This window comes from Rana temporaria, chromosome 11 (assembly GCF_905171775.1).
Source record: "Rana temporaria chromosome 11, aRanTem1.1, whole genome shotgun sequence".
Lineage (NCBI taxonomy): Eukaryota > Metazoa > Chordata > Amphibia > Anura > Ranidae > Rana > Rana temporaria.
Genome location: NC_053499.1, coordinates 60663691 through 60675471, shown reverse-complemented (window position 1 = coordinate 60675471; position 11781 = coordinate 60663691). Strand labels below are relative to the sequence as shown.

At 39.6% G+C, this 11781-nt stretch overlaps 1 protein-coding gene across 2 annotated transcripts in view; it reads right to left on the bottom strand.

Annotated features, from left to right (window-relative positions):
• Positions 1-5502: 5502 nt before the first annotated feature.
• Positions 5503-11781, bottom strand: part of DPF2 (double PHD fingers 2) — a 75998-nt gene continuing 69719 nt past the window's right edge. For both annotated transcript variants that reach the window (XM_040328645.1, XM_040328646.1), the window contains 3 exons: positions 9785-9897; positions 9011-9092; positions 5503-8656 (listed from right to left, as the gene is read on the bottom strand). In XM_040328645.1, coding sequence (XP_040184579.1) covers positions 8589-8656; positions 9011-9092; positions 9785-9897 — 263 coding nt within the window. In that variant the 3' untranslated portion in view covers positions 5503-8588. The remainder of the gene's footprint in view (positions 8657-9010; positions 9093-9784; positions 9898-11781) is intronic.

Sequence of the window (11781 nt, the reverse complement as noted above, 5' to 3'; positions counted from 1 at the left end):
GCCGATTTCACCTCTTGCATGACCAGCCACTGCAGTTTTAATGTGGCAACATGGCTGGGCGAATCAACGTTATGTTACGTCGCTTCACCCTGTCCACTAGGGGCGCGTGCCCACTGTTTGCCCCCTGGAAACGATGCGAGTGGCCGGGGTGCAATGACCGCCGGACATCGTTCATGACAGAGTGAGAACTGGGAGCTGTGTGTGTGTGTGTAAACACACAGCTCCCGATTCTTTCAGGGGGAGAAATGACTGATCGTATGTTTAAAAAACGTGCAGCTGGGAGTGGGTGGGTAGATGATGCAGCGTGTGTGCTAATGAGATCAGCTGGTCAACTCCTTCCTGTGCCATAACCTACAGTCTGTAAGGACACAAGATGGAAGTAATAGATACGTTTGGAATTATAGATGGAGGACAGCAAGATACGTGTCTGTAGATTTTATGGAAAGCCATTATATTTTTGCAAAAAAGTGAACTTTGCCCTTTCAATATAGCGCCTTACTCTGCCTGTAACGTGGCGCATTGGTACAGTGTATAGAAACTGCTGCAGAAAAACGAACTAAAGAAAAAAAAATGCATATAAATGTACTTCACGACTGCAAGCTATATTTTTTTTAAACACAGCATAGGGTCCCCCCCTCCTGAACCATACCCCATGGCCATCTGTCCTCATGTCGAGGGGGACAGCTGGGCTGTATGCACAGAAAAAGGCCTGGTATTGATTGCGTTTTTTTATTATTGCCGGCAATTTAAACTTCATTTTTTTCCCCTTTAGAAATGTCAGTTTTGCTGCAGCAGGTTCTATACAGTGCCTTGAAAAAGTGTTCATACCAGTTAAAATTTTCACATTTGGTCATGTTACAACAAAAACGTAAAATGAATTTTTGGGGGATTTTGTGGGATAAACCAACACAAAGTGTCACATAATTGTAAAGTGGAAGAAAACTAACACTGCAGATCACCTTGAACACACCATCCCCAGTGAAACAGGTGGTGGCAGCAACATGTTGTGGGGATGCTTTTCCTCAGCAGGGACAGGGAAGCTGCTCAGAGTTGATGGGAAAATAGATAGAGCCAAATACAGGGCAATCTTAGAAGAAAATCTGTTATGCCGCATACACACAACCGTTTTTAATGTCATGGAAAAAACGTTATTTTTAACGTGATTCTTGTCAAGCCTGCCTTTGCTGACACACGATCGTGAAAAAAAAAATGCTTGAGCAAAGCACGGTGATGTACAACAGGTACAACGGCACTATTGGATGGCGCCACCCTTTGGGCTGCTTTTGCCAATTTCGTGTTAGTAAAAGTTTGGTGGGAGACGTTTCACGCTTTTCAGTCTGTTATAGCGTGACGAATGTGCCATCTCCATTACAAATGCTCGTTTTACCAGAACAAGTGCTCCAGTCTCATAACTTGCTTCTGAGCATGCGCATTTTTTTTCCCGTCGTTAAAGCCTACACACGACCGTTTTTCACAACGTGAAAAACAACGAGAAAAATTAGAGCATGTTTTAAATTTTTAATGCTCATTTTTTACGTTGAGGAAAATGCTCTGGAGCCTACACACAATCATTTTTAATGACCAATTAAAAAAATTGCATTTTTCTCGTCATAAAAAAAGTTGTGTGTACGCAGCATTAGAGTGTGCAAAAGACTTGAGACTGGGGCAGAAGTCTTACCTTCCAGCAGGACAACAACCCAAAACATACAGGCAGAGCTACAATGGAATGGTTTAGATCAGGGATCCTCAAACTACGGCCCTCCAGCTGTTGCGGAACTACACATCCCATGAGGCATTGTAAAACTCTGACATTCACAGACATGACTAGGCATGATGGGAATTGTAGTTCCTGAACAACTGGAGGGCCATAGTTTGAAGACCCATGGTTTAGATCAAAGCATATTCGTGTTAGAATGGCCCAGCCAAAGTCCAGACCTAAATCCAATTGAGAATCTGTGGCAAGACTTGAAAATTGCTGTTCACAGATGTTCTCCTTCCAATCTGACAGAGCTAGAGCTATTTTGTAAAGAAGTGGCAAAAATGTCACTCTCTAGCTGTGCAAAGCTGGTAGAGACATCCTCAAAAAGACTTGCAGGTGTAATTGCAGTGAAAGGAGGTTCTACAAAGTATTGACTCAGGGGGGCTGAATACAAATGCATGCCACACTTTTCACATACTTATTTGTAAAAAGTTTTGAAAACAACCTATTTTCCTTCCACTTCATAATTATGTGCCACTTTTTGTTGGTCTATCACATAAAATACATTTACGTTTTTGATTGTAACATAACAAAATCTGGACATTTTCAAGGGGTATGAATACTTTCTCAAGGCACTGTACATGGTATATCTATACCTGACCCTTATCCAAGCATACAGCCTGGCAGGCTAGGAAAGAGTGGGGGGTGACGAGCAAGTGAAAAAAAACCCTCCTAAAACCATACCAGGCCACATGCCCTCAACATATGGGGGGTGCTTGTCCCACATGTTGATGGGGACAAGGACCTCTTCCCGACAACCCTGGGTGGTGGGCTGTGGGAGTCTGCTGGCAGGGGGCTTATGGGAATCTGGAAACCCCCTTTAACAAGGGGGACCCCACATCCCCAGTCCCCCCCCATGTGAATGAGTAAGGGTACAATGTACCCCATACTCAGTGTCATCATCAATCACAATGCCAGCGTCAGGCCGGAAAAAAGAAACGCTTCGCCCACGATGAAGGCTGACTGCCTACTTTTACTCCGCCCTTTGACAGTTCTTATATCAGTAAAGGAGCATTTACATTTTTGGGTTGAACTTTCGGTCGCACCGGGCATTGCGATTAATTATGGATCTACATCTGGGACATTTTTTTTTTTTAATAAGAAAAACTGTTTTTGACAATTGCTTTAATCGACAATTTTTTGGGTGAATGAGTTAGGGTACAATGTACCCTATATTCATTCACATAAGAGGAGGGCTGGGATCTGTGGGCCCCCTTATAAAGGGAGCTTCCAGATCCCAGGGCTGTCGAAAAGAGGCCTTTGACAAGATGGGGACAAGATGCTTTGGGGTGGGGGCGCAGAGCCCCCCAGTCCCTCCCCCCCATGTTGAGGGCATGTGGCCTGGTACAGCTCAGAAGGGGGGTCCTCAATCTTTCCTAGACTTCTAAGCTACATGTTCAGGTAAGGATCCAATATGAATTTTGAGGGGGAACACCACACCTTTTTTTTATTTTTTTTGGCGTGGGGCTCCCTTTTAAAATCCATACCGTCCCCAAAGGGTCAAATTCGGGTGTTCGTCAAATGAGCGAACAGGCAATGTTCGGGCCAAACCGTTCGCCCAACTCTGAGAATTAAAAGGGTTTTTTTTTGGCCATACAAGAAGAAATTTCTGCTACAGTGAGCAATATCAAGCTTTGATGCTAAAATGTATACTTTTTCCATGGCAAACAATAACAGCTATGTACATTTTTGCTGAGGAAATGATCAAAAATAAAGTTTTATCGTAAAATTATGTATATCCCCTTTATCTGAAGAGTAGGTTGTGTGTTATTATCCACTCCCAGTCCAGGCCAATTCTGAAAAACCCTTATTACATGTACAAAACATTTTTTGCAAGAACCCCTCCCCCCCCCCCCCCAAAATAAAATAAAATACATTATTTATATCGGGGGTGTTCATCTTTGGTATAACTACATGGTTTTAAATATCTAACATGTCTGCCTAGTCCTCTCCTAATAGATGTAACATAACCCTAATGTCAAGACTTAAAGGGGCTGTAAAGACAAAAATATTTTCCTCTTAAATTAAAGTCTGGCAGTAGCTGATAAAGTAAAAAGTAATGTTTTGCATTAAAACTAGTTTGATACCTATTGAAATCAAGCTGTTTCATTCACCTCCGTCACTCCTGAATCGTTATTCTCACTGACTTCCTGGTTTGCGGTGCGCATTCATTCTTGCTACATCACGGCCTAATGGGAACTACAGTTCCCATTAGGCTTAGCCTCCATGCCTGTGAGGGATAAGAGAGCATCTTCACGCAGGGCTGTAGTCATAGGGAGGGGGTGAGCACATTCTGCTTTCCACCATGCAAAACGGCTCAGATGCTGGTGGAAAGCAAGAAGAGGAGAGACAGGAAATGGCATTTTCAAACCTGGATTACTGTATTTTGGAAGTCAAAAGGAAAAACGAGGAAAGTGATGTTTAAATGCTCTAGCTTACAGCAATCAATTGATCTAATAAAAAACGAACCTTTAGTGTTCCTTTAAGGTAGCATGGACGAAAGAGAAATATAATTTTTTTAAGCAGAGACCCTAGAGAATAAAATGATGGGTATTGCATATTTTTATGTCACGTGGTATTTGCACAGTGTTTTTTCCATGTCAAATATACTTGGGAAAAATATACTTTAATGAATTTTAATACACAAAAACAACACCCATTTTTTTGATAAAAAATAGAAGATGATGTTATGCCAAGTAAATAGATACCAAACATGACAAGCTTCATAATTGCATCTGTACATAGAGTAGCACAAAATTACAGCACCTAAAAATCCCCATAGGCGACACTTTAAAATCCTTTACAGGTATCCAGTTAAGGGTTACACAGAATTATTGCTCTCACACATTCACGATAATACCTCACATGTGGTGTAATTGTCGCCTATATATGCGTGCGGGACCGGCGCAAGCATTTGAATTTGTGCATGACCATGGGTGAATGAGGGTACTTAAAAAATAAATAAAAAAAAAACACTTTTACACGGTCTCAATTTTTTTTTATTATTAACTTTATTGCTGTCACAAGGGATGAACAACATCCCTTGTGACATCATTGGCCATAACAGGTGCTTTTTATGAAGAGATCTGGGGTCTTCTCTGGCCTCAAATCAGACACAGATCAGTCAGAATCCTGCTTTCCTGGCCAACAAAGAGCCAAAGCTGGAAGTGACGAAATTGCTGTTGCTTCTGGTTTTGATGTCACACAGTGGGAGAACATCAGTTTCTCTCAACATGAACCAGATGGCGCGGGTCACATACTGATTGGGCTCCCTGACTGCTCAAGTGAGCATGGTAAAAGGGGTGGCGGGTGGGACCCCCTTTTTTACTGCCTGTAAAAGTAATCCAGTAGCTCTTTAGCCACTCAGGATTACTTTTACCGGTTTTGGAATCACCGGCTGGAAACAGATACCTCAGTCAAACGCTGCAGCGATGACCAAGATATCACCGTTCCTATCCAGCGACGTACCAGTATGTTGCTGGCCAGGAATCATAGTATAATAATAAGAGAACTGTTCCTCAGATGCTGCGGAGCACCAGAAACACAGCCAGGTATGCTAGAAGACAGTAACATGGTTCCCTAAACAAATTTCAGATCTGTGGGAAAAAAAATGCAGAATACTGTGCTGACCTTAATGCGAGACTTATCTATTAGTAAAGACAGTGAGTAAATGAAAACGTAACCTGAAAAAAAAGGCATCAACTATACAAGTTAAGCAAATATGAGGTTTAACAACAGATAACTTACTTAAATACCTTTATATGTAATAATTAATATAAATATAGAAAGCTTGAATGTTTTCTCATACTAAAAATCTTTGCAATCATTACCTATTAGGCAGAAAAAGGCTACTGGCTGTGCTTTCAAGACTGCCACGCCAACATAAAACATGTACACAAAGTTTTAACACAGAAATACTGCCCTGAAGCTGAGGCCCCATTTTTTTTATATAAATGTAGCATTTTTATTTAATTAGTGTTCAGAATGAAATGCAACAAAAATTAAAATTACAGTATTTTCACAATAGATTCCCTTTCATTCCATGGCAATATTTGATGAGTCTACTGTTCACTATGACACAAGCACTTGTGCTAAAAGCCATCTCTTTTGGTGAACGCATGATGAAGTAACATTTGCCAACTAATTTAGTAAGATACAGCAATGTAGAACAGGTAGGTATTGATGCCTAGCAATTCATAACGTGTTCTAGATTAGAAAGGAATCTGAGTACTAAAACCAACCATTATCAACTTCATTATCCTAAACCATATTATATTTATGTTATGATATGTAATCACAGCATTAAGGCCCAAATTACTCTTCTGCTTTAAGAGTCTATGCACACTGGGCTTAAAAAACACTAGTTATTTTAGCAGAAATGTTTATATAGAGCATTTTTATACACTTAGTGTTTTTTTCTGCCAGAAAACTCTCAAAAGCGCAATCCAGAAGGTTTTTTTCTGCCTTCAAACACTGAGCTTAAACTATGCCTCTAAACCAGTGTTTTCCAACCTTTTTCAGTCAAGGTACCCTTTAGAATTCTGCAGGGTACACCAGCCCGAGGGCTGGTTCACAACTGGTTTGTCCGAGCGCACTTGTTTTGTGTGTTCCCCCATACATCTTTTTTATTTTTATGGGTTGCCCTATTTGCATGGAAAAAAAAACCCTGCCAGCATGAATTTTTAAAATCGCATTTGACCAGAACCTGGAGTGAACAAGCCCTAAAGTGCGGTTTATGAGGCAGTTTGTAAATTCTCTCCCCCCAATAACCACCCTGGTAGCCCAACCTCCCTCTCCTAGACCAAATCCCCCCTCCTAACACAAAATATGTTCTTCCTTCCTCTACAAATTCCCCCTCCTAACACAAAAGCACTCATCCCACCACATCCCTCTCATAACTACAGGAGTAGTGACAACAGCAAAGAAGAAGAAAAAGCAGGGGAGGAGGTAAAAGCCGAGTCTCCCCCCACAGCATGGGGAGGGGGGAGTAAGGGGACGGCAACCAAACCACATACAGTCTGATCTGTGTGAGCTCTGCATATTTGACAGCTGCTTTATTTTGCAAATCTATTCTGGAGTGGATGATTCTCTCCACTCATTTGGATTTATGAGTCAGATAGCATAATTTAGATGGCTCAAAGATTAGGCAGCGTTTCTCTCTCCAGTATACAGAGAGGAGAAAGCAAAGCCCGGACCCCTATCTGCCACTATCTATACTCCCATTAGCAATACACAAAGCTATGCGGGGCACCCGACCTGTCCATAGCAACCGGTGATGTCATCAGTTGGCAGGACGCAGACAGATGGCCTAGACTGCATTCTGTGTATTGCCAGGTGGGAGTATAATTAGTGGCAGAGAGGAGGAAAGAGTCAGGAAGGAGAGGTCTGGTCTATGCTCTCTCCACTCTGTATAGATTAGCACAGTGCAAGTTTTTTGTCCCTTTGCCGTAAAAAAAACCCTGGTTGAGAAACACTGCTCTAAACATCCTTAATGTGCATGGACACATAGGAGAACACTGAGCTGCTTCTGAAGGCAAACCTCCTGTAGAAGAGGCGTTTAAGCCCAGTGTGCATGGACCCTAAAAAGTATGTGCAATATAGCAAGAAAAATTATTTTTACTGAGAGAGTAAATGTACTATATACATATATATTCTTTTTTTATTCCTTTAAAAGCAGTTCATAAAATGCAATGCATTTTTTATGCAACTTTGATGTTTTTCTATGCATTTTAACATGACCAAAATGCACATTTGCACTTTAAGAGTGATCGGTAAATGTTCCTAAAGTTTTTAAAAAGCAGAAGTGTGAGTGGGGTCTTCAGGCTGCTTAACCACAGCCCTGTCGGGTCAGTATGTAAAAAATATATATTTATATATGTATAGTCTAGAAAAATAATGAATATCATCAAATCTTCCAACGCTGACAGGATTAAAAACAAAAATCTGCAGATTTTTCAGACCCCAGAGAAGCAGCAAGTTTGGTACTGTGAAGGGAAGTCTTTGGGAAGAGGCTAATAGCTTTATTATTGTTCAGCCTGCAGCAAAAAAAATACACACAACTATTTTCTCATGCTATACACACACCAGTTTACCCTGAGAAGGAAGGAAAGGATGGTTAAAAACACTATGGAGGATATAAGCAATGCTAGTAACTATGATCATTTGTTGTATTTGTTGGTCTATTCTAAGACTGGTTCTGTGTAAAGTATGTGTCAAGCTTTTACATCCAGCTACACTGGAGCTGAAATAAAGAGCTGTAAGCTACTGAAAAAGCTTGGTACATGGCACTCTTACACTACCTGAAGGGAGATCAAAGTAAAAGGCACAGAAGGTTCACCAAATGTCATGGAGGTAGTGGCAGCAATACTGAAGAACCTTTACAGTGAATACTAAATAGAATCAGCAAAAGACAGCACAGCATTTTCTCTTCTCTTCGGTGTTCACTCCAACAATCATCTCTTTCACTGACATTTTAGGTTAAAGTACTGAAGACATCCCTATACAGGTTCCCTAGACAAACGTTAACGAGCTTAGCAATCTTTAAGGACCGTGATAAAAATGTTTATATAGAATTTCTGCCATACAAGAGATCAAAAGGTCCATTAATAAGACAATGTGATATTAAAAGTGATTAGGATACTAAATCTTTACATGTTTTTAATGAATAAGAACTGCCAAATAACACATTGTTCATGCGTATGTGTGTATGTTCACGCATACGGGATATAGAATTAAGGGAAAAAACCCTCCCCCATAAGGTGTTCGGTAATCAATTCCATGGGGTCTTCTCTGCAGCCTGCGCTTTGTATTGATGTTATTAATGGATCTGTCAGGAGTTCTGGTAAATAGAAGCCTTGTCCTTTAGCAGATCGAGACACAAATGACAACTCCAGCTTCCTAAAAGAGCAGAAAAAACATCTTTAAAATATTTACGATATTATAAAAACACAAAGATAGGACACCATTAAGAATGTACAATAAAAAAAAAAAAAAATGCTATCTCAATGCATCTATCTACTGGGTGTCTTGACACCACCCATCCTCTATGTTCCGTGACTATGTTACAAAGTAAAATTTTCCAAATTAAAAACAATCTATATTGGCCAGAGGGTTCTCGTGTGTTATTTGAGCTTATAATTATTTTCAAGTTATTTATTGAATATAAAAATGAAAAAAAAGAATGTATTGATGCTCATTTAAAGAAAAAATCCTGCCACGATTGGGAAAACAGAAAAAATTGTATATACTCACCCTCAGGAGGCTCAGCCATTGGTGGAGCGAGGCAATACATATGGTATCCACGGTCACAATCATCACAGAATAGCAACTGATCCTATTGAAAAGCAAAAAAAACAAAAAACTAAAAAAAAACTTGGTACAGAACATGTCTGAGGCAACATGAAATGCCAAGATGAACAGCCATAAAGTGATAACTAAGTGATGCTCCTTAAGTGCAATAACCAATGTCATCCAGTCAAACTCTACCTTGTAATCCAATGAGTTTATCAGAGTGAATCCTGATTGGTTACTATGGGTTTCTGCATTTATTAATCAGCACTCCTGAATTTAGAGGTTTTGTTGTTTTCTTAAATGCATTACATTAGGATTACTGTCTTCCTAGGAAAATATGATCTGTTGGGCAGCTCTTTAAATATAAGTTAGAGGTTCTCTCCCTCTCATTACTTAATACGTTTTCCCGAGCGGAAAAAAATTCAGAACACGTGGTTATAGTGTCATAGAAGCCGGTGACAACCCATAGCCTGCCATTGTTTCGCTTGAAAAAAGCCAACTGCCTGCCTGGACTTGATACCAACGCTCTGGTTTTAATATTTAGAGACAGATTCAGAAAAAGTATGCAGATCAGTTCCCCCTTCACTTGTTGCATGCTTATTTAAAAATACTTAAGTCCTGAATTCAGCAACAACCAGGAAACCAGTTTTCAAAATGGTAGTATTTGCAACTTCTAGATCTTCTTCAGTACAGGTTTCCTTTATATTCAATTAATGTTAATTAACATTTACTTACATCATTCTCAGATGTCCCACAGATGTTGCAGCATTTACACTCAATGCACTGCCAGCGGTAAGTCTTCACAGCAGCCATCATCACTGCAGTAAACTGCAAACAGGAAGGATGTCCTACGATCGCAAGAGAAATGGGGCTCAGACTATTCCAAATGATTGCAGACAGCTTTATTATGGTGTCACACTAAAAATGAAGTACACTTTGATGTGGTCATGTTACCAAATTTGGACTACATGTGAAACTGAAATATGGTAATATACCTTTAAAAATTATGTAAGGATAGGTGCAATTAATTTTTATTAGGCAAGATTGATCAGAACAGCAAAAGCTGAATTGGCATATTTTACTACCCTTTTCCAGGGTTTGGCGATCACAAAGGAAAACTAGATATACTGAATGTATATCAGTGGACCTGAATTATAGGATAGCCAAATTACAGTCCATAAAGCATAAATAAACTGCTGCAGTCATTTAAAATAACCTGTTCTTTTTAAAATATGTGACTCTTCATTTTGATGCAAAGTATGTTTTACAACAATGAAACAAATTAACAGTGTCAAAAGCTCATTCCACAGAAACAAAACGACATTTAAGGACACTCCTTCCAAATATGTCTGTTCTACGTCAGTTTCTTTCAAATCCCTAATCCCTCCTAGCAATACCATCTGCTCCCTGCTACACAGTTGAACTCAGATTGCCATTACATATACTTTTTCTTCTGCAAAATCCCTGCTCCCTCACCTCAATTATGACCTACAGGTTACATTTTTGATGGAGAAATAAGTACAGTATTACTCAAAGAAGCTGCAGTAGTTAAAACACCAAACCTGAATGACTGTTTTGGGCTACTACCATCTAAGTAAAAAAAGGGCAAGAATAATGGACCTTGTGCCAACACCTTCAACAACAATTCCTGTTAGCTTCCCTTTCTTCTCAGTTTCCAATTGTACTACTGATCAGGGCACTACTTCTTCCAATGGCTGAAGGAGACAAATGTCATCTACAGCTGACAAAAAGGAAAATCATGTACAACTTTCAATTTCAACTATGGAAAGAAATGGCTTTAAAAAAAAAAAAAAAAAAAACTAAAAACAATTGATAAATATTTCAAAAGGAAAAGGTTCTTTAATGGAAATGCCTCAAAACTATTACCATATGGATAGTTTCTTTGTTTATGTTTAAATTAAGGCACAATTTACACCACAAACATGCATGCCAATAAAAATAAACCCAGGCCAGCGTTGGTTTAAGTTAAACCTGACACTTTCTGTAATAAGTTAATGTAGGGAAACTAAAGGGCAGTAAAAACTGATCAATCTTTACATATCTACTACTGATTAGGTGTAACCTTGACTAAATCCTTGTGTGGGTTTGTAAAATGTGGGCGACCCACAGACAAATTCAATTAAAAAGTAAACAGGAGATTAATGAATGACAGGACAATCTGACCATATTCAAAGTGTTCTGAACTCAGCCATTTCCATTGCTTAAGTGGATCAATGCTGTATTCCATGTTGTCTGAAGAAGTTGTTGTTACATGTTCTACAAATGAGTCGCTAAAATTTGGCATTGTCATGTGGATGGTGTTAATGGAAAAAGCCATAGTGATCTCTACACAGAAACCAAACCGACCCCAGAAGTAGCATATTCTCTTTAGGTGTCAAGCCTTGTGGAGTGGCGAAATATTAAAGTTTTGCTGCTTGTTAAAGCTGAACTTCAGCAATTATCTTTATTGCATACTTACATAGCTCCAGTCCAGTTTTGCACAACGTAAATATGCAATATTGAAACTAGAAGAGTGTAAGGGCAGCAACTTCAATCTCCAGCTCGCCCAGAGAACACCTTGTTATTCCTTGAAAAAATACAAGGCATTCTATGTATGATGGTGGTGCCAAGTGATTGACCCCCTCTGGTCAGTGGTATAACAACAAAACCTGAGCAGGACCCAAAAGATTGCAGCTATTTGTTGTAGTAGTGCCGACCACTACAGTGCTTTC